General features: G+C 36.3%; 2 protein-coding genes across 2 annotated transcripts; one reads left to right on the top strand and one right to left on the bottom strand.

Moving 5' to 3' along the window:
* The first annotated feature begins 513 nt into the window (after positions 1-513).
* LOC125836858 (uncharacterized) lies at positions 514-2,293 on the top strand. The gene is made up of 2 exons (XM_049516017.1): positions 514-1,111; positions 1,887-2,293. Exons 1-2 carry the CDS (start codon positions 514-516, stop codon positions 2,291-2,293), a joined length of 1,005 nt encoding a protein of 334 aa, XP_049371974.1.
* Positions 2,294-7,317: 5,024 nt separating this feature from the next.
* Positions 7,318-17,406, bottom strand: LOC125836865 (eukaryotic translation initiation factor 5B-like). Its single transcript, XM_049516021.1, is given in 16 exon segments — positions 7,318-7,739; positions 7,819-7,938; positions 8,178-8,297; positions 10,760-11,317; positions 12,239-12,298; positions 13,458-13,504; positions 13,507-13,522; positions 13,661-13,771; positions 13,855-13,916; positions 13,919-13,944; positions 14,050-14,153; positions 14,230-14,337; positions 14,440-14,798; positions 14,801-15,550; positions 15,553-17,091; positions 17,336-17,406. Coding segments are annotated over 15 exon segments (3,987 nt in total). The 5' UTR covers positions 17,033-17,091; positions 17,336-17,406; the 3' UTR covers positions 7,318-7,673.
* Positions 17,407-24,640: the final 7,234 nt, after the last annotated feature.

Consider the following 24,640-nt stretch of genomic DNA (forward strand, 5'->3'; position numbering starts at 1 on the left):
GTGATAAGCTTAGAGAACACGCCAAGGAGAACAAGAAGGCTAGAACTTGCAACTACGACTACTCTCAACAGAAATCGGGTGGTGGTAATCGCTCGCATCAGAAATTTCCAGCGCCTTCATCAGCTAGTGTTCCATCTCCCAGGTTCCATAATGATTAGAAGGGTAGGGCGTTAGGCTATACCCTGGTTCTCACCATTCTAGAACATTTCAATGGTAGATTTACCAACCAACATGAGACAGTTCGTACTCTCCTGAAACGGTCTTCGATGTCAGACCTTAGCATACTTTAGATGGTATAAAGATACATATCTTAGCAGGGTTATGGAATTACCCGAAAATAAGGTTGAATATTGAAAAGCTAAGTTTATAGACGGCCTTCCCCCTCTATTTGCTGAAAGAGTTCGAAAAACTCTAAAAGGCGGTCATGGTGAAATTCCTTATGCCAATTTGAGTTATGGAAAGATTATAGGAACTTGCACACAAGAAGGATTGAATCTGTGCAACGAACTAAAAATGGCTAGACAGCTTAAGATGGATAAGATAAGGGAAATATCTCAATTGGGAGATTTATGTGAGCAGTTTGGTCTACCCAATCCCGTTGCTAAAAGCAGCAATCCAGACAGGTATTACAAGTCCTCTAGAACCAAAGGTTCTCACAAGAAAAGGAAATCTAGGCGTAGATCTAAAGAAGATCGCGAAGCTAGAAAGAGCTCTCGTAAATTTAATAGATTTACCGAAGATAGATCTGGAAGAGATTTGTCTAAGATAAAATGTTACAAGTGTGGTAAACTTGGGCATATTGCCCCCAATTGCATATTAAACAAGTTAAAAGTTTTAGAGCTTGATGAAGAAACCTATGAAAAGGTTTATGGCATGTTATACACCTCAGGTTCGGATGATGATTACGAATCCAGTTTAGGTTCTAATATTGAATTATTTGATTCATTTGATAATGATAATAATCATGCTAATCCTTGTGATACTTGTCAGGGTCAGGATTGCCATTGCGAAGATGACGAAATTTATATACTGCAATTGCAATTTCAAGATTTTAATATGAATACAATCACTTCTGATAATCTGATTGAACTTATAAAGGAAATTACTGATAGTAAGCTTTGTGAAAAAATCATTAATTTAGCTACTTCTAACGAAGCTATTTCAAGTTCTTCTAAACAATTTGAAAACTAGAAGAACGATTCAAATGATTTTGAATACTCTGCTCCTTACTCTTTAAAGGACGTTGATGATCGACTTTTAAAAAGAAATACTTCTCCTAAAAAGGATTCTTCTTTCGACGATTTAAAAATTGAGGTGGAAAATTTGAAAAGAGGGATTAAATCTCTAAAACAAAATCAATCGATTTGTGATCACAGAATTACTCAAATTGAGATTAATAATTCTGAAGAAAGGTTTTCAAAAAACAAAGGAAAGCAAGTTGATATTGAACCTGTTGATCCTAACCCTAAACAAGATATGTTTTTAGGAATGATGCAAATTGTAACTGCTCATAAGTGGTATGTTAAATGTACTATTTTGATTGATAACAATTTTGCGAACTAACATTGCCATGATTGACAGCGGTGCAGATGTTAGTTGTATTCAAGAAGGCCTGGTGCCTACGAAATATTTTCAAAAAACTACTCATTTAGTTAAGTTTGCATCAGGACATGCTTTAGATATAAAGTATAAATTGCCTAATGCAAAAATTTGTCAGAATAAAGTTTGCATTCCTCATTTCTTCTTTTTGGTTAAAAATCAACTAAACCCTCCAATTATACTTGGAACTCCTTTTATTAATGCGATTTATCCGTTTACAGGGATTGACTCGAAAGGGTTCTCAGCCACTTATAAATAAAATGAGATAACATATTCTTTTGTTACAGATTTGGTAACTAGAGATATTAATGCTTTGATTAATATGAAGCAGAATCATATGGATTCTTTACAGATGAAATTATTCAACAACGACAACAACAACAAAGACGACGACGACAACAACAACGACAACAACAACAACAACCACGAGAACGACAACAATAACAACAACCACGAGAACGACAACAACAACAACAATGACAACGACAACAACAACGACAATGATAACAACGACAACGACGATAACGACAACGACTACGACTATGACAATGACAACGACAACGACAATGACGACGACGACGACAACGACAACAACAACGACGACGACAACGACAATGACAACAACAACGACAACGACGACGACGACGATGAAAACGACGACGACGACAACAACAACAACAACAATACTTTATAATGGCCACTATCCTAGAGATAAGGCCTAAAAATTATCATGGGTGGCCTTACATTATTTCTTCTTTATAAAAGTTTTTTGGCCTTATTACATGTGGCCGGCAAGCTTTTTATTAAAGCTTTCATTATTTTGTCTAAAGGATCCTTATTTTTTGGCTTTCCCTTTGCCAGCTGCAGATGTACTGGAAGATTCTTCCACCTGTTGTTGAAATCGACTGAAGAGAGCGTCTAAATACACTTCTTCATCGTTATCATCTTGTCCTTCTCCAGCTAGGCATGTGGCATCATCCTCCTCGTTGGTATGACTTACCGATGCCATGGATATATCATCCTTCATATCAATATCCAAATTTTTCATCAATTTTTTCTTAACTTCTTCCATGTATAACGCTATGGCTTCTGATTTCGAAATTAAACCCTTCTTCATTTGAAGTTTCTGGTAATCTTTTTAAATGGACTAAAATAATCCATTACCACTGGTGATTCTATCGTGGCCAAATTATAATAACCGCTAATTTTTACGTTTATCAAATCGAGGATTTCCTGACCATGAGTTTTTCCTTCCTGGTTCTTCTGTAATAATTTGCTCCAGAATTTTGTATAAAAAGTTCTTTGCAAACATGGGAATCCATCAGAAGTAGTATTAACTTCTATTGACCATTTTAAAATCCATGGAATAGAGAATTCGATGAAGAAATACATTAATGACATTCCTTCAAAAAATATATTATTATCCTGTAAATTTATGATTTTTGAGGAGATATCTACCCATTTCGAATATAATTTTTTGTAAGATTCTGATAAGATCTTCACAGAAGGACCATATAAAATCCACCATCTACAAAACCAATTAGGAATATTCCTTTCAAATATATTAGAACATATTTTGATAAACCACGAATGCTTCTTATTAGCATTCTCATATAATAGTGCTTTATTAAATCCATCCATATAGTCCCAATAATTATATTTTACTGCGACTTTATGTTCCGGATGGATATAATCCATTTCTTTTAAAGGCTTAAACCCCATTCTTCTGGTGCTAAGACCTTCTTTATAATAATCTTAGAGAAGTTATAAACTTTCTTTGTATTGGCTGGGTAGAAATGTTGAAATTCACATGACCCAGTAGCTGAGAGTATTATCTCATAATGCATCCTGTATTTGTAAGCAGTAGTAGTATAACTTACTGTATCAGATATCTGGACATTACCTTCCATGGTTCATCTTTCTATCTTAGGTCACTGTTTTCTAATAGAAGTATAACTTCTTTTTTATCATTCAAGTCAAATACTTCCGTATTTTCATCATCTATGAGAATAATGGAATAAGATGGTGTATTATTATCCTCTTCTTTTTTGGATTTTATAAAATCCATGAATTCTTTATACATGGGGTGGTTAATATCAACCTCACTGGTTCCACTGGATGATCCACCACTAATATTAGTGGTTATCAACTGCTTATTTCCATGTTGGATGAGGATATGACCTCTTCCCCCTCCGGCTGTGCCGCGTCCTCTTCCCCTCCTGGGGGGAGGCCATGTTGGTCTCATCCTGAAAAGAGACATAATTAATAATTATTAGTTCAAATAATCTCTAGTAAGAAAATCTGGAAGACTCTTATCTTCACCTTTTTTATATTGTATTTCAAAATCAAATGGCGCTAAAAGGGCTTGCCATCTAGCAAACATTTGTTTAGAAACATTATGCTTGCAATCTTTATTAAACATAAACTTAGCTGCTTGCAATTAGTTTTTATTAAAAACTTTTGATTATAAAGATCGCCTTGAAATTTGAGAACACATTTCACGATAGCCAAAATTTCCTTAACTATAGTTAGCATAATTTTTTTGGGCTGTATTCCACTTGCCCGAATAAAATTGAATGATATAATGACGTTTATTATCAGGACAATATTGGGTTAATACACCCCCATATCCTATATCTGAAGCATTCGTTTCTACCGTTTTTGCCCAATTTGGATTGGCTAACGTTAGACAAGGAAGGTTTTTAACTTTCTCCTTAATCCTTGTTGGCAAGGTGAACATTCATCTTCAGAAGTCATATAATCTTCTTGTTGAAGAGCTTTAAGATCTTCACTTGTTGAGGACCCCCTATCACTGCTAACTTCTGATTCTGATCTTTCTGAATCAGAATTGAGCATGATTTTATAAAGAGAATCTTTTATGTTATCCTCTATGTCAAGACTTTTAATCTTTTCCTTGACTCGGCAATCTTTGGCATAATGACCAAATCTAATAATAATAATAATAATAATAATAATAATAATATTTAATAATAATAATAATAAGAAGAAGAAGAATAAGAAGAATAATAATAGTAATAATAATAATAATAATAATAACGATAAAAAAAAAAAAACAACAACAACAACGACAACAACAATTAAACGATAAAAAAACAACGACAACAATTAAACAACAACAACAATTAAACAACAACAACAACAACAATTAAACGATAAAAAAAAATTGTTCTAAAAATATGGTGTTGTAACGTGTGTATACATAATATATAGATATTATTAATATAGATATTATTATTATTATTATCATCATTATTATTATATTTAAGTTTTTCACATTTTTTTTTTTAAAAAAAATCATTTAAATTCTTACCATTTTTAACGGATAATGGTATAGAAACTTCCGAAGATTTATTTTTTATAGTTAATATTAATAATTACAATAACAATAATAATAATAACAACAACAATAATAACAACAACAACAATAATAACAATAACGATAATAATAATAATAATTACTATTATTATTGTTATTACTAGTATACGTGCCCGCGCGTTGCGTGGATGATTTGAAATGTAATAATTTTTATAATTAAAATTAACTAATAAAATGTATTAAGTATCATGCCCTTGATAATATATTTAATTTATTATAATAATAATATAATAATACAAATCATTACCTTATTTATTTGAGCACATTAAATTAATATTATTAGTACACAATTCATTTTATTGTATTAAATATTATATCTATAGTTGTATCAGCTATAAGCTTTTAGTTTATAATATATTATGTTAGAATTTTTATGTGTTTGTACTTTATTATTTTTATGTCGTTGGAATTAAAAAATTATGTCAATAATTTACTGATTCTAACATACAAATAAAATATTTGATATCATGAGATTAAATGACATGTTGATATATTTTCTATATATGTTTTATTCAAAATCAAAAGATATTCAAAATATTTTTTTCCGTATTAAATTTGTGTAAAAATATAATATAAAATTGATTTAAAAGTAAAAATTATCTTAATTAATACAATCACTATATTATATTAAGTCAAAATTTGTATTGGATATTTTAAAATTGAATTTAAATCGTATGAGAAAACATATGGATATGAATGAGAAGATGTTGATTTGAACTTTATCCGCTAAAGTATATTATGAGTAATTATAGTTATCTTGTATTCAAATTTTTTTAAAAAAATTAAAATTTAAAATTGTACCATATATTTTAGAATCGCAATTTTTAACTTAATTCAATGTTGTTATATAATATTGTGAGTTCTTAAATTTTCTTAATGACTTATAATTGTTATACTATTCAAGATAGAATTTAACACTTGTTAGAAATAGATAAATATTATTTATCTTAAATTCAAAAGTTTAAATTTTATTTATCATAAAATTATTTTTCAATTTTAAAATTGATTGTCCTATATATTAATTCAAAAGATAATCGCAATAAGTCTTTAAAAAATAACTAATTAAAATATAAATAAATTAGATAAATATAAATATAAATATAGAATATAAACACAAAAAGAAGAACAAAAGCCTACGTTTTAGTGGCAAAAAATGTAGTGCTGCTGTCAAGGATAAGATTAATTACTTATTTTAAAAAAATTAAATTCCAAATTAATTATTCAGGCAATTTTGATAACGTTTTATATAATTAGTAAAAACAAAAATACCAAAATTCCCTGTTTCTCTCACTGTACAACCCTAAATTATAGCATTATTATTTGTACATGTAATTATCGGTTAGATATTTTGTGGAAATATAGTTACAAACTAATAGGCTAAATTTATTTCTGTTTTAAATTTATGTAAATGTAAACATAAATTTGTAGTTCCTAAATTTTAGCACCACTATTAGGGTAGTTATATATGCATTTTTTTAAAACATGGAAATTTTTTAAATTAATAAAATAAAACGGTACGATTATGTTTTTTTTTCTTTTGGATTAAAATTAAAATATTTTATCAAATATTTTTAATATCAGATTTTAAGTTAATTTTTTAAATTAAATATGAATTATGTTATAAAAGACTCCACCGTGCATAAGTCTCATTTACAAAGATTTTCAAATTTAAAACATTTTTAATTTTTAATTCAAGATTTTAAATTAATTTAATAAAAAATACGTTTAAAAAGACTCCATCGTACATGAAATAGTTATTTTAACCACATAGTTATAATTAGTTAGTTAATATTTTTTTGTTTCTGTTCTGATTTTATCTTTCTTCTCTAGGCTTCTATAAATTTAAGTATTCTTATCATTTATTTCATTGTTTAAACTAATAACTTGGTAAATATATTCTTACCATTTATTTTATTTAAATCTTGAAGTTTTCTAAAAAATTTAATGTTAATAACGTAGCATAATGATGGAAAGAGGATTCATCCCTCACTCACTGCTAATGATTTGGAGATGGAAGATGAGGATTCCATTGAGGTCTTCACTGAACAAGTGGGAGGGGGTGGGGTTGATCTTTCATGTATGTGGTAACTAATTTTATTTCTACTTCCTTTTTTAGTCTAAAACAATGAAAGATATGGCTTTTGTATCTAGTTCACCACCATCTTTTTAATACTATTACATTGCAAGGCATTTGTGCAACACTTGTATATTACATACAAGGGATGTTACTCCTGAGTAATACCTACTAATTTTTATATCTATAAAAAGGATTGGATTGATACTAATATGAAAAACTTGCCAACAATAGCCAACCAATAATCTTTTGCACGGTTTTTGTATATCAAAGTCAAAATCACATTTCTGTATCATGAAAAATGCGTTGCCATTTTATGCCCCTGTACAACTCTGCCATTGGTCAATGTGGCAAAAATTCTCACTTCAGTACCAAAAACAGCATATACAGAATGCTCGGAGTACTAACCAAAGGAAATCAGTTGCAGCAGGATTGCATTCTTCACTTTTGCTCATTTCTGTCTCTGAGGTGCATGAACATTGAGTCCAAACTCTTTGTTTACAGTCAAATCACCACTTATTGCTCGATGAGCTGCTAAGCACCTAAGATGGTGCTTATCGGAGACCCAAGAACCAACCCCTTTGAAAGCTACAAAAACCTGTCTCATTGTATCTTAAAGAGGGTCTTCAGTTTCATGACAAGTCTCCAATCCTCAACTGAGAGGTCTCTCTGTGAAAGGTTAAAGGCAGCAGTAAGCAAAACTAGATATTTGCTCAAACAAAAGAGCTTCACCCAAAACTCTACATACCCGGAAATTGGCCTTGAGTATGTCAATAGACCTCCTTGAAATTTTGCTGACAAGCTCATCTTCCATTTCAAAATGCCTACCAAACATCTTTTGTTGCTCCTCAGGGTTAGATCCAACTATCTGTAAACATGTGCAGGGAGTGAGACATCATGGGTATATAAGCAAAGATCAAATCAATTGCTTAGAACTCCTGAAATACGTTATTGTACAATGATGATATACAAAACATATATTGGGAATTAAAGAGAAACTACTACACACCGATCCTACATTCTACAAACAAGTAATAAAGAGAGAAGATGGATCAAAATTCTAGCAAATCCATGACAAAATTTACAAAAGTCTCAACCACTTCATACCTTAATGGCCACCCTTTGGCCTTTCTTTGCAGAATCAACAGGCTTATGGTTGTTCTCAATGGATGCAATACGACCAATATCAATGAAGTCCTTTTGAGGAATACATATAGGAGATCCAATCTGTTCAAATTAAGTTCAGCACAGTGAGGACCACAATATATATGAAATTTTTGAAGTCTATGAATGATTATAGAAAAGAGAATTGACGAGTGCTACTATTTTTCAACAGTAAAATCACAAACTGTAGGGTACTACTATTGCCAGCATAAACATTGATAGTGGAAAGCATAATCAAGGTAAACCCTTCAACTTAAATCATGGCAATAAACAATATACTGAACTACGTGTGGAGAAAAGTAAAACGAGAGAGAAGTACATAATGTTACACACACCAATAAAATTATGCAGGAATATCTAACTACAATTAACTAAAGAGACATGAGAGCAAGCAAACAAGACTTGAATTCGATGTGTTAAATGCTCATCGAGCAAAAGGTCTAATGGAAGCGTGACAGAATTAATAATGGACGAAAAATAGAAATAGGATGAGTACAATGAAATCTGCATCTGAACTTAAACATGTTTCCCTAAGGTCCAAATCTTGTAAATAAAACAAAATAAAAACCTTACCTTGGAGATGCAAATCATGGTGTAAATGAAGAATGCTGAAAACCTTTTGAAAGCAGAGAACTCAATGATAATAATAACCAGTAGAAAAGCTAGATTCTAATCATAAATGCAAAAACTCTGATGTAACCTTGTTAGATAATCAAGATACCCAATTATAAGAAAGAATTATAGAGAGAACAGATACGTGCTAACACTGATTCTTCGAATATCACTACAGCATAGTTTCACCAAACAAATAGGAAACAGTTTTCAGAGATACTGATCCATGTACTAGCTGACATGATATGTTGCAGCGTGGGATCCTTCCCCACCACTTAACTAGGCCTTCCTCTAGGGGAAAAATTCAAGTCTACTTGAATATGGACTGTAGTAGTATAAAAGATTGAGAAAAGGCAGGCTACTTGGCAAAGGCAATATCTTTCTATGGGTGGTAGACTTGCTCTTATCAATATTGTCATGGACAGTATTCCCACTTACTTCATGCCATTATTTCCTATGCCTGGTAAGGTATTGAAGTAGCTAAGACAAAATCAGAAGAAATTATCTTTGGGAGGATAACAATGAAGGACACAAGTTTCACCTTGTTAAATGGTCTTAAGTCATTAGACCAAAGCCACAGGGGGGTTGGGTATCAGGGAGCACAACAAAAGTTTGTTGTTTACATGGCTTTGGAGATATGGAATGGAGGACAATAGCTTATGGAAGGAAGTGGTTGCAGCCAAACATGGTAAGTTGAGTCACTCACTAAGCAAAGCAGAACTCCATATGGAGTTGGGTCATGGAAACATGTAAGTAGGCTATGGGAGGAATTTCATAAAGAAGTCTCATTCAACGTTGGAAATTCCCTGAATGTAAAATTCTGGAAGGATATAGAGAACTCCAATTTTAGAGAAGCCTATCCATCACTCTTCCTGATAGCATGAGATCGTGACTCTACAGTTGCACAGAATAGAGAAGGCAATCAGTGGAGTCCCCTCTTCAGAAGAAACATGAATGACTGGGAACTTGAGAGCCTTTTTGACTTGATGTGTAATCTGGAAGGCTTCAACATGAAGACTCGGGCTGCTGAAGCATTAAGCTGCGGTCCTAATGCAAAGGAATACACAGTACAACTGGGATAAAAATTGATGCTCAGAATGGAATTTTAGACTTCTAGCCATAGAAACTAATTTGGAGGACAACTCCCACCAAAAGTGATATGCTTTAGCTGGTTGGCTCTAAAAATGCATGTATGACACAGGACAACATCTGCAGGAGATGTTTCCAGTTAGTTAACAGATACTACTTATGTCAGGTAGCTGCAGACATGTGGCATATGTTTCTAGCTCTTTTCAGCCTCAAATGGATGCTGTTGAGAGCTGGAGCCTTTAGAAAGCTGAAACAACAAAATGTTTTGATGTAGTTGTCAACTCTAAATCACTTGCTAAAGTTGTTTTTCCAGATTTTGTGAGCTCCCTTACATTAGACTGGCCCTTACATGGTTGTTCCCTTTATGGTGTTTGGCTAGCTCCCCGAACCTTTCATAGCATCTTGTAAAGGAGCTAGCACATCTAATTTTGTATCCATGGCATCTTCTTGATGCCAATCAATGAACAACTTACTTTATCAACCAAAAAAAATAATTATTGTCCATAAGTTTATTTATGTCAGACCAGCTGTCTCAAACAAGGTTATACATAAAGAAGTTATACATTTAACGAGAAATCAATGTGAGAAATCAAGACCCCTTTCCCCAACCTAATGGAAGCATGAAATTAGAGAAAATCTGATAATATCAGTACAGCCCATTAAATATTGATTATCTATTCTTATTTGTATTGCTGATGTGCACAAAAGCTACTTTTCCCGAATGAAATGCAGAGATTCCATTATCTTTAATTTTTCCTTTTTTTATAATTAAGTTGGTGAATGAGATCAATGAATATGAGACAGCAGACAAGAAAAGTTAATACCCTGACAATGCCCTCAAGAACATCAACTCCCAGAACAATTGGATCCTTCTTGTTGAAGACACAATTCGGTACGATCTTGAGCACACAGGGGAAGACTGCTTCTTCAGCAACTTCCTTCTTTTTTTCTTCCTTGATAGTGTCAATGTAAGCTTTAAACTGATCAAATAAGTGATATATAATATCAGCCATAAAAACCTTGACACCAAGTTCATCTGAAAGTTCCCGAGCTTCCTGTGTCACTTTAACATCAAAGGCCAAGATGGTTGCATACTCTTTCTTCTTCTCAAGCATAACACTAGCTTTCATGACATCCTTTTTATGCACGGGACCTATGCCAATCCCACTGACGGGTATGCTTACTTCTGGGGTCTTCAAAAATTCCAGCAAAGCTTCTAATGATCCAAGTGTAGATGCTTGAACATATACTCCCTCTCCACTTTTGTCTATCCTGCTCATCACTGACTTCATATCTTCCATAGCTGCTTCTTTGATGTCTTCCACATCATCATCAGGCCCCACAACATATAGACTAGTGCCAGCAATTGCATGCTCAAAGCCCTGAACAAGAATAGAAAGAACAAAGGAGGGGAAAGGAGAAATCTCTCAGTCTCACTTATTCATGGAAAACCACCACTAAATAAATAGCCATATAGTAAATAGTGAAAGCATCACACATCAGTAGAAGAAAATATCAATACACCCATGCAAGGGACTGAAAGGTTATGGCTCGCTAGTTGAACTTCCAAGTCAAATTTCACTGAAGTAACAAACTACACAAGAACAACCATTGGATTTCTTACAACTATTCCAAGTCAAAATAGGATGGTATTTGTACAGCTATTCCAATAGAATTTTTCTCAAAGGTATCACAAAATATCCGACTTAGGAAATCAGAAATTCTGAACAGAATTGTATGCTCAGGGACATCATGAACAGAACAAAAAGAAAAGAAGAGACTATATGTGCCACATTAGAATAACCTTCCAATGCTCTTGCACAATTTCACCATATTTTTTGAACATGAGACATCAAGTGCATTGGTTGGTTTCCTGACAAGAAAAAATAGAAAACGGAAAGAGGTGTACGTGCAAAGAGATAGCTCCTCCACTTAATATTTTTCGTGCAATTACGAAGCTTCCTCCAAATCTTTACAAAAAGTTATTTGACTTCCAACAGTAATCAGGACTCAAAAGTTATATCCAGTAGATGACACCTTACTCTGCTTGATTGATCCTAGAAAAACTAATGCTAATTTTCTTTTTAATTAAAAGGAAATTAGGAACCCAAACATAGCATCATCTGATTTTAACAACAAACTAATCTAAGATTCAAAATACATACATTTTCTAACAACAGATAAGTCAAAATAAAATCCACTTATGAGTCTCTGCATTAAGTTTCCTACCCAATAGACTTCCTAAGCTTGATCCTAAGACTGACCAAAAATGAGCTCACAGATTTACAAGTAGTTGATAATACCTGGGCGGTTATCTTTATACCCTGGGCAGCCTTGATTTTCTTATGATGCAAATATGTTCCCTGAAAGAATTTTGCCCAAACAAGAGAAGGCACTTTCATCAGTACGCCATTAGATAAATCACATATCAGATAAATTCAAAGAAATAACATGACAATCAAAGATTTTTTTCATGCTCCATTGACCACAAGGTCCAAAAGTACAAAAATAATTAGGACATAACTGAACCTGCAGACTTGTGTCCCATGTTCGGAAAATTAAATAAGTAATGTGCATATCTTGATTGTGGGAAAAGCCTATTTTAACAGGGGCAATTGGAATTTGAGCACAAATGTGGAAGCCTCACAGCAAATTTCTGATCTTCTGTTTCTTTTGTTCAGAGAAAATTCAAAGTGGCAAAAACCAAGTGTGTTATCAGCAATCTAGGATTAATGTAGCAGCTCAACATTCCATATCCATGAAAGCATCCACAAGCTTGAAATGATTTACATATATCTCAAAAGACAGGGGTCAAATAAACCAGGGTATAGGTACTGTTAAAAGAAGGGACCAAAAGAACAACTGACATCATAAACTCAACTTTCAATACATCCACATAACTCTTGGTAGAAACACAAAGTAAACCTTTAATTTTGTACGCCACATTTGGCGTTGACGAAACTAATAACTCTAGAACAGTGTGTTACCTTGACAAGCCCAGACTAGATATTACCAGCATATGATCTACGTTAGAGTTCAAACAGAGCTACTGTTGTTGTAAAGTATATTTTAAGTGGAGTAGGTTTCTTTGATAGGACAACTGCCATTGTTTTTAGGCCTTTTGTTGGCTGTGGGTATCTGTAAATATGGCTTTTGCACTGCTCTAGTGCTTTCAATAGCATTGTTACCAGTTTCATAATAATAGGACTGAATACTTGGACATATATCTTCAATTCTTTTAGCCCGTCCATTATTAGTTCCCCACTCATCAAGCACCCTCCTCTTTTTACTCCTTTTTACTTTTATGTACATACTGGACAAATAACTCCTTATTGTTTTTATATTATATAAGGAGTTGAACTAACAACAACTGCTACTACTAATCTCATGCAAGTTGGGGAAAATTTAGAGAGTTGAACTGAGGTAAGAGAATATTTTTCTTTTTTTTTTTCTGATAAGTAGGTTAGAGATGTTTCAACGCAAAACCAGTAACCTGGAGTGCCTAAAGGAACATGTAGTTACCTTTACTCGGAGTTCCTTCATGGGGTGAGGTGTTAGTAGTGCTCGGATGTCGTAACGATAGGTCCCTACACACAAAACAATGCAGGAAAAGAGGAAATTTATAATGTCAAGACAAATCACCACACTGGAGGATCTGAACATAGCAACAAAGTAATGGCTCACTAAAGACTAAAGTAATGGACATAAAAAGGAGACTTCCATGCCTGCATGCCACAAACGACGATTTGATCTCCTTCATGAAGGACACCATTAACCAAAACCACGTCAATAGTCGTTCCATGCCCTTCAATAACCTTTACCTCCAACACGGTACACTGCCAAAGAGTAACAACAGTTAATCATCCCATATTGGAGAATCTCTATTTAACTGATAAGTGATATCATGTGGATATCATACCTGAACTTCATTGCTATAAGTCAGTCTCTCAATCATTGTCTTTTGTGTCCATTGAACAAGAACAACAGCATGTCAGGAATACCTTCACCACTGTTAAAGATCCACGAAATGAACATGTTTAGTTAAAATCAACAGTCTCACGAAGTGCTAGATGGACGCCCAAGGAAAAAAGAGAGGAATAACACACCAACACACCTAATAGCACTAGTTGGTACAATACTGAAGGTATCCTTTCCCATTTCTTTGTTTTTATAGTACAATTCTGTATTTATACCTTGTTCCTTGAACTGGGTAACAATCTGCGACAATTAAAGAGAATTCAATTGAGATAAGGTCCACAAATTGAGGAATGGTCAACTCAAGGAGTTATAAAACCTGAGTAAGCCTCGTATGAAATTCAAATTGAACATCTTTGGACTGTTGCTTCATCGCCTTCACAATGGGAGCATTCTTGCAAACTTTCCATCCATAAAGCCTATCCACCTGCATTGCAATAGTATCAATGAAACAAATTAAACAACAGGAATAAAAGAATACAATCAAAATAACACCATTGAAAAGTGCATCAACATAGATTATCTTCACCTTATTCAGAGCAACAATAAATTCTGTATTCCTCATCTTAAGAAGATTAAGTGACTCTATGGTCTGTGGTTCTAGCCCATGCATGATGTCAACAACCAAAATTGCAATATCACATAAGCCTGAACCTCGAGAACGCAGATTCGTGAAAGATTCATGTCCAGGAGTGTCGATGACCAACAAACCAGGGACCTTCAGCTTCGCATCAGCTTTGAGCTCCTTAGTTCTCTCACGTATATTCTCAGCTGGAAAGTAAGTTGCACCTATCTGCTGAGTAATCCCTCCAGCTTCACCTTCTTGAACATTGGTGCCTCGTATGCAATCAAGTAGCTTAGTTTTACCAGTATCAACATGCCCCATATACAGCAAATAGGAGACCGGAGATTGTCTTCATTCTGGTTAGGAGCACCAGGTTCTTCAGGACTGCCTTTCTGCTTATTTTGCTCTGCATCCCTATCCTCAGGCTCACCCTTCCTACTTCGGTCATTCTTCAGTACACCTGGTACAGTTGCAGCAGTTTTTTGAGTAGGAATCACCGACTTGACAGCAACAGGCAGAGTCGGTGCACCATGAACAGCTGAACTTGCAACCTTAATCTCTTTCTTAGTTATAAGCTGCGGTTCTGAATCTACCTCCTCATCTTCAAAAGCACTCTTACCAGGCAGTTTCAGATCAGTATCATCCCAACTTTTTGCATCCCATTCTTCATCATCTTCCTCTTCTTCTTCAACTTCATTTTCTTCTGCATCAGCTATTTCTGACTTTTCCTCGGTAATTGTCGAATCCACATCCTCAACTTTCTCAGTTTCCACAGAATCAACCTCTGACACAATCTCCTGATGATGTTCTTTAACTTCTGATATTTCAATCGACTCTTCCTGCATTTTGTCATTAGCCTGAGCTTGTGGTTTTGACTTCTTCGTTTGATAAATTGGCCGTTTGGTTGTCTCTTTCTTATTCTCCCCAGTGGGGAGTGTCCCACCATTAGCAAGAAATTGTTTCCTCATTGCTTCTAATCTTCGAGCTTCTTCCTTTTGCTTTCCTGTAAGCAGTTTCCCCTCTTGTTTCTTCTTCAAGAGCTTTTCCTTTTCTCTCTCCTTTTTCAAACGTTCTTCTCTTCTGCAAGTTTTTCTAGCTCTTCCTGGAGACGTCGTTCCTCTTCTTCCTTCCTTAACTTTTCCTCCTCTTCCCTCTTCTTCCTTTCTTCAGTTTCCTTCATCTTTTTGAGTCTCTCTTGCATCTCCCTAACCTGCTTTGACTGTTTTTTATCTACCAATTTTCCTTTTGCGTCATTTTTTGTTTCTTCCTGCTTTTCCTCTACATTAGAGGCAGCAGCAGCTGCCTTTTTCTCTTTTTCCTTCTCCTTCTTCTTTTTCTTCTTCTTTGCAGCAGCAGACTCCATAGCTCCTTCTTCAACTGCTTCCTTCTCAACAGCAGCATCACCTAGTTGAGGTTGCAATTGGCCTTTCTCCTCTTGTGGAAGAGAAGCAAGAGTAGGTGCAGATGTAGCTGGTGGCCCTTCACCAATTTCTGCCAGAATTTTGTCAATGTCATCCTCCTCTTGAGCCGTTCTACCACCCTTTTTCTTCTTAGATTTATTATCTTTTGACTCCAGCTGCGCCTGCACTTTCTCTTCAGACGGTGCAGGAGCAGGAGCAGCTTCTTCACCAAGTTCTGCTAGAATCTTGTCAATCTCATCCTCATCTTCTTGAACTGTACGACCACCCTTTTTCTTCTTGGTTTTATTCTTAGAAGTTTCTGGTACATCTCTTTCCGGCCCTTTTCTGTCATTATCATCAGCTTCTTCTTCAGGGTTAACCCCTGGGCTAGCTTGTTCTGGTTCATCTTCTTCCTTAACAGCAATTTTTTTCTTCTTCTTAGATGACTTCTTTTTACCTGCAAAAATAAGTTCTGGCGCATCATCCTCTTCAGCTGTTTCTGTGTCAAACTTAGAAACAGAAGTATCTGCCTCCTCTTCTTCGTCAAGAAGAGACACACTAAATGAATTGCCAATAGTCTTCCCCATACCAGCAACGACAGGCTCTTCATCTTCCTCAGACTCTTCATCACCAATTGTATCAAAAGCTGTAGAAAACACACTAGCACTGGCTTTTCCCTGCTTTGACTTGTTCAGTTTCCCAGAGAAGGGAGCAATGCCTTCATCCTCTTGGTCACTATCCCTTGTTAAATCCTCTTCATAATTAGAGGCACCCTTCTTCCCCTTTTTAGCTTTTTTCTTGCCACCTGGTATTACTTTTTCTTCCAGAACGACAGGGTCCTCTGTCCCAACAGTGTATTCATCATCATTAATTACCACATACTTCTTCCTTGACTTCCATCCATCACCACCACCCTGCTTGGCCGGCTTCTTTCTCTCATCATCATCTTCTTCTTTCTCGTCATCTTTGTCCCCTGACTTATTGGGCGCCTTCTTACCAGCAGGTGGTAGTGCTGTCTCTTCCTGAACTGTAGGTTCTTCAGTCTGAATAGAGTACTCATCGTCATCAATCACCCTATTCTTCTTCTTAGACTTCCCTCCTCCACCGCCCTGCTTGGGAGGTTCAGAATTCTCTTCTGTTGCCTTCTTTCTCCCCATTGAACTTCGCCACTTGTTTCGGCAGATGTAGGTAGTATTACTTCAACGAATCAAAAACCCTACATCCAAAAATCAAAACACAGATTCAACATAACAAAGCTAATACAACAAACTGATTAGTCTAATACACAATCATAAGCAAAATCTACTCCAAATGATAAATAGACCCAGATCTAATCTTCATAAACACATGTAAAAATCTTCCAATAATAAAACTAGACACTAAGCAATACACATTCGTATTGAAATAGAAACAATGAAATTGGCCTGAACTGCCATGAAAAGGATGCTGCTTTGTATTACCTGTAACACTGAAGAGAGAGATTGAGAAATCGGCCGATAAGCAAGAAGATTGAAGAAAGGTGTGATATGTGAGAGTATTTTATATATGCTTTTTTTGTACAATTTCCTCCCTTCTATTTGACCCCTCTTTCCAAACGGAAAATATAATTTGAACATTATTTCATTTCAATTGCGGAAAATTATTTTGTCTAAAGTTTTCCAATTTTAGGATTAAAGTTAAATATTTTAAGGTTTCATGCATTTTTTTAATATAACTAATTTACCATATTTTAAATTTTATTTGATGAAAGTCGAAGTATTATCATAAATGTTTGAACTTTTTCGGAAAGAAAAATATAATTATCTTCCATATTTGATTTTATTTTATTTTTAGAAAAAGTTTACAATTTAGACATTTAAGAATTTTATTTATGGGGAAGATTCTCTCTCAATGTGTTTATATTTTTATAATATGTAGGCGGCTTGGTCAAACTATATTAATGATATGTTATTTATATGCTTTTATTTGTCATATAATTTATCACCAGTATATTTGCAATTGTAAATTTCTGCATGACACGATGTGTCACGCCCCGAACTACCCCCGAGACGCGGACACGGGACCTAGGACTACAAGTGATCCCAAGCTAACCCTATTGGCATGATCACGAGCATGCTAAAGATAATAAACTGATGTGGAAGCTAGATCATAAATAAAATGAAAAGATGGGGAATACCCATATACTATAACTGAGATAAATGAAAACTGATGAGTTTAATACAAGGAGGATATTAACTCAATACTAAGCTGAATCTAACTATGTTTGAAAATAGTCTCTAGCTGACTAGAAATGCTGGGACAGGCCCCAGCTAAGTCTAGCAAAACTGAAACTAAAGGACTAAAAATACTGAAAAGAAACGTATGACTATTGTCCTCGGAGAATGAGGACTAACCACTGATTCTGCTGAATATCGAGAACCGATCTAAGCGTGATCTGGATGCTGAGAACCTGAACCTACATATGAGAAGATGTAGCGCAGAGTATGCGTCAGTACTTGAAATGTACTAAGCATACAGGATAGAATAAAGCTGAAATAACATATAACTGAACAAAGCACATAAGCAATGATATAATCTGAACAATGATATAGATGTTGAATACCGAGCTAATTGAATGAAATGACCAATTTATAACATACTGAGACTGAATACTGAATATACTGATACATGGTCAATGCAATAGAATCTGACTGAACTATGGGAGCTACTAATAACCGATAATAAAACCGCATGAGCTAAATGTGAAGTCCAATGTATACGCCCCATCGAGAGGACCCAATATACCCGGCCAAAGGTATACGCATGCTGGTGTGATCATTAATGATGCCCACGGAGGGGACTTACACCTACGTGGCTCGTAGTTTTGGGACTATACGGGTACGCTGAACCCTAGTCCAACTCGATATTATGCTACTCCCAATAGATTAAGTGATTAACACATTATGACTGAATTTCTGTAAGTTACTGGATAGCTCAAATTGAACATGCAAACTGAGGATGCAACAATTAAACTGATATTGATGCATTAATAACTTAGGCATGTATAACTGAATAGCTGAAATATCTGACCAAGCATGTGTAATTCAAGAACTAAAGAAATACATAGCTAGGATTGTGGAATTCATGCAATAAATCAAATATTAACATACTAATCTGATTTGGATCATTCTAACAGCTAAGAACCTAATAATTCTAACATTCAAGAAACCCTAGGTCTAGTCATAATAAGGGAATCAAGAAACTGACTGAAAACTAGAGACCTAATGGGTGAAAGGAACCCACTAGTGAAATCCCACATACCTGGTGACGAATTCCACGGAGAAATCTTTTGATTTCGGGGCTCGAACTGGAGGAAACTTGTTGCGTTCTTGAACTTAGGGTTGGTCGCCTCTTTCTCTCCTTTCGCTTCTAATTTTCTAAGTTTTGATTAAAGATCTGACTTGGGTAAGTTCTAGTTATATTTCTAGGCTTAAACTGACTAAAACCACGAAATTTAGGATTAAAACGACGTAGTTTAGGTGTCCAATGAATAAGGAAATGACCTAAATAACCCTGACTTAAACTGCAGACAGACTGACCACGGCCACCTTCACGGACCGTGAAGTCGGTCGTGGTCTGGACTTGGTGACTATTAGCTAAGGGCCTGAGTCCACGAGCCCTACCATGGCCCGTGTGAAGGACTACTGACCGTGAAAGTGTTTGTGGTCTTCACCTGGGCTTTGGTCTGGAGGGACTGGCTAGGAGGTTTATTGATAAGGCTCCACGGAAGCCCCCACGAGTCGTGTGAAGGTCCTCGTGGCCCTCACTTAGGCATGGCGGTCTAAAGGGCTGGCTAGGGAGGTTCACTGCCTTGACTCTATGGGAGCCACCATTGCCCATCATCAAGACCACGGACCGTGAAGGTACTCGTGGTCTGATGTCTGGGCCTGGTGACTTCCAAGTCAAGACCACGGGCAGGTTTACGGAGCGTGGACCCTATCACGGTCCGTGAACCCTGCCGTGGTTCACTGCTTCAGGTATATTTCTGAAATTTCTTTCTGGGTCTGGGTTTCGAGGTGTTACAATATCTCCCCCTTGGGGTCATTCGTCCTCGAATAAAGACTAAACTAGCTGAAATAGAGGGAACGAGCTACAACCCTACCACTAAACACTGAAGGCTTATTTCTGACAGAACTGAGTTCTAAAAACATGCAAATACGCTGAAAATGCAAGTACAGGCTGAAGGAACAAAATACTAAGATTGAATTAGTGCATGAATGACTGAAAAACTGAAGAGGAACTATTACCTCAAGCTGGAATGGAATCAGAAGGGAAGAAGTGAGGATACTTGGACTTCATGGCTGCTTCTGCTTCCCAAGTAGCTCCCTCTACGGACTAACTCCTCCACAAAACCTCAACTGAAGCGACTTATTTGTTTCTCAGCCTTCGAACCTGACGATCAAGGATTTCAACTGGTATCTCTTCATAAGTGAGACTATCCTTTACAGCCACACTCTTTAATGGCACTACGGATGCTGGATCATCCATACAGTTCTTCAATAGTGAAATATGGAAGACTGGATGCATTGCTGCCAAATCTGCTGGCAACTCTAACTCATAAGCCACTTTACCAATCCTTTTCGAGATCCGCTAAGGGCCTACATATCTGGGACAGAGCTTCTTTTTCTTCCCAAACCTCATCACCCCCTTCATAGGTGACACCTTCAGGAAAACCCAATCATCAACTTGGAACTCTAGTTCCATTCTCCTTACATCTGCGTATGACTTCTAGCGACTCTGGTTGTCTTAAGTCTATCTCTGATGAGTTGCACTTTCTCCATAGCATAATGGACTGAATCTACCCCTATCAAGGCTGCTTCACCTACTTCAAACTAGCCCACATGAGATCTACATCTACACCCATACAATGCCTCTTAAGGGGCCATCTGAATGCTGGAATGGTAACTATTGTTGTAGGCAAACTCAATAAGGGGAAAATGATCATCCCAACTCCCCTTGAAGTCGATCACACAAGCTCTCAACATGTCCTCTAAGGTCTGAATGGTACGCTCTACTTGACCATCCGTCTGTGGATGAAATGTTGTGCTAAGGTTAACCTGAGTATCAAGACCCTACTGAAATGACTTCCAGAAATGAGAGGTAAACTGAGGACCTCTATCTGAGATGATAGACAAAGGAACCCCATGCAACCTCACAATCTCATTAATGTAAAGCTTGGCGTAATCCTCCGCCGAATCTGTAGTCTTGACCGCCAAAAAGCGAGAAGACTTAGTAACTCTATTAACAATCACCCAAATGTAGTCATGATGTCTGCGAGTACGAGGTAAACTTGTGATGAAATCCATGTTGATCACTTCCCACTTCTAAGTAGGAATGTCAATCTCTTGAGTCATACCTCCTGGTTTCTGATGTTCCACCTTGACTTGCTAGCAATTGGGGCACTTAGCAACAAAATCTGCTATATCTTTTTTCATACCATTCCATCAATAGACTTTTCACAAATCGCGATACATCTTAGTGGCACCTGGATGAATAGAATATCTGGATTTATGGGCCTCTTCAAGAATATGTTGTCTCAACTCACCCACATTAGGAAAACATAATTGACTCTGGTAGGGAAGCACACCATCTCCCCCTTGGGAGAAAACCTCAACTCTCTGTTGGTGGACTGCACCCTTGAGTTCAAGTAATATCAGATCACTGTCTTGCTTTTCCTTAACTTCCACTACCAAAGAAGATTCTACCCCATTCTGAATCGTTACACCACCATCTGAGCTCATAAGACGAACTCCTAGGCGAGCAAGTCTGTGAACATCCTTTGTTTCTTCTTTAACATGTGCTACACTACCCATAGATAGTCTGCTAAGGGCACATGCTACTACATTTGCCTTACCAGGATGGTAATGCACACTCATGTCATAATCCTGAGGAACTCAAGCCATCTTTTATGGTGAAGATTCAACTCTTTCTGGGTGAACACATACTGAAGGCTCTTATGGTCTATGAACACATCAATATGAACACCATACAAGTAGTGCCTCCAAATCTTGAGTGCAAAAACCACTGCTGCAAGCTTGAGGTCATGAGTCGGATAAATTTTCTCATGCACCTTAAGCTGTCTGGAAGCATAAGTTATAACCTTACCTCGCTGAATCAACACACAACCTAGGCTGACTGTGGATGCATCACAATAAATTGCATAACCATCTGAACCCTCTGGTAGAGTCAAAACAGGAGCTGTAGTCAACCTAGTTTTCAATTTTGCGAAGCTTTTCTCACAATCATCTGATCACTGAAACTTGACCATCTTCTGAGTCAACCTAGTCAATAGTGAGGATATGGATGAAAATCCTTCCACGAACCTTCTGTAATAACCCGCTAGACCCAAGAAACTTATGATATCTGTAGCAGAGGTAGGTCTGGGCCATTGTTTCACTGCTTCTATCTTCTGGGAATCTACTCGAATTCCTTCACTAGACACAATATTCCCATGAAAAGCAACTAATTGTAACCAAAACTCGCACTTATTAAATTTTGCAAATAACTGGCGATCTTTGAGAGTTTGCAGAACAACTCTCAAATGACTCGCATGTTCTTCCTCATTCTTAGAGTAAATAAGGATATCATCAATAAAGACGACAACGAACAAGTCCAAGTACTGCTTAAACACTTTGTTCATCAAATCCATGAAAGTTGCAGGAGCATTGGTTAGTCCAAATGACATGACTACAAATTCATAATGACCATACCGAGTTCTAAAAGCTGTCTTTGGAATGTCACTATCTCTGACTTTAAGCAAATGATAACCCGATCTGAGGTCTATCTTTGAGAAATGACTAGCACCCTGAAGTTGGTCAAACAAGTCATTAATCTTAGGGATAAAATACTTATTCTTGATTGTGACCTTGTTCAACTGCCTATAGTCAATGCATATTCTGAGAGAACCATCTTTCTTCTTTACGAACAACACTAGTGCACCCCATGGAGAAATACTAGGTCTGATGAAGCCCTTATCTAACAGGTCTTTCAACTGCTCTTTCAACTGCTCTTTCAATTCCTTAAGCTCAGCTGGAGCCATTATGTTATGAGGAATAGAGATAGGCTGGGTATCTGGAATGAGATCAATTCCAAAGTTGATTTCCTTATCGGGAGGAACTCTGGGAAGATCTTCTGGAAACTCATTAATCACTGGAACTGACTCAAGAGTTGGGGTTTCAGAGCTTGAATCTTTAACCCGAACTAGATGATAGAGATAACCCTTAGATATCATCTTTCTAGCCTTAAGGTAAGAAATGAATCGACCCATAGGCGCTAAGCTACTACCCTTCCATTTTAAGATTAATTCATCTGGAAACTGAAACGAACAATCCTAGTTCTACAATCGACTGAGGAATAACATGAATGTAACCAATCCATGCCTAGAATGACATCGAAGTCTACCATTTCTAACTCTACAAGATCTGCTGAGGTGACTTTCTGAGAGACTATGACAGGGCAATTTCTATATACCCGTCTAGCTAAACTGGGTCACCGACTAGAGTAGAGACTGAGAAAGGTTCTGGGAGAGTTTCTGGACTAACACTGAATTGGACTGCTATATAAGGCGTTACAAAAGAAAGAGTAACCCTTGGATCTAATAAAGCATAAACATCGAGATCAAAGACTCGTAACGTACCAGTAACTACATCAGGAGAATCAGGCTGAAGTTGTAGACTGAGCTCTACCATTATTACCTCATTGACCCTGTTTGGAAGGACAATACCTCAACCTGTGACCAGACTGACCACACCCAAAACATCCTTCTTTTCCTGCAAGACATTCGCCCGGATGGTTCTTACCACACTTAGGGCAAGTTGGGTAGGTTTTGGTGCCTAAAATACTACCTTGAGACTTAGAGTGTAACATCTCGCAATTTGAAATAGCTAGGAAAAAGCTAAGAACTGGAAATAATGGTTTTTTGGAAATAGTGACAAATCTGGAAATTCGTTTAAGTTAGGAAAAGTGAGTTTTTGGTCAACTTCAAACGGCCATAACTCCTAACTCACGATGAGTTAGGTGTACTTCCAGATATGGTTGGGAAGCTCTTGGAATGATATTTCCAACGCCACTGAGTTTGCACAATTTCGAGTTCGTATGAGTAAGTTATGTCTTTTGGAAATTGGGCTGTTGGAATAAGGAAAGTCTAATCTGGATTTTGGAAGGGTAATTTAGTCTTTTCCTTGCCCTATTATTTTAATCCATTTTAGGAGTTTAATATGGGTCAAATCAGATTTTAGTCGGTTTTAGAAATTGGAAATTTACGCTAGGGCTTGGAGAAAGGAGAAGAAGAAACAAGATTCGTCGACTTCGTCAAGGATAGCTTGTGGATTTCGGCGGGGGTGATCCCTAAAAGGTATGTGAGATCACATAGCGTTGGGTTAGTTTGCCCACTTGCCAAACATGATTCAATTCAGCGAATTTAAGTCTTTAAAACTTTGGAAATTGAATTTCTTGTGGGTTATGTTGTTGGAGTTCTTGCGATTTGATTCACGTATCTGAGTGTAATTTCAGTTTGAATCTATCATATATTGAGGGTATAAATGATTCTAAGTGTTTGGGGAAAGAACCATTAGAGTTTTGAGGGTTTAGAGATGAAAAATGGAGAAGAAAAGTCGTCAAACACCTGGGTATAGGGGTGGGGCGTCGCGCCAGCCAATGCCCCCCAAAAGGCTCCCTGAATGTCCACTCTTGGGGCGCCGCGCTAGCCAGCGCGCCCCAGACCAGTC

The sequence above is a fragment of the Solanum verrucosum genome, unplaced genomic scaffold, assembly GCF_900185275.1.
Source record: "Solanum verrucosum unplaced genomic scaffold, falcon-dt-bn FXZP01000141.1, whole genome shotgun sequence".
Classification (NCBI taxonomy): Eukaryota; Viridiplantae; Streptophyta; class Magnoliopsida; order Solanales; family Solanaceae; genus Solanum; species Solanum verrucosum.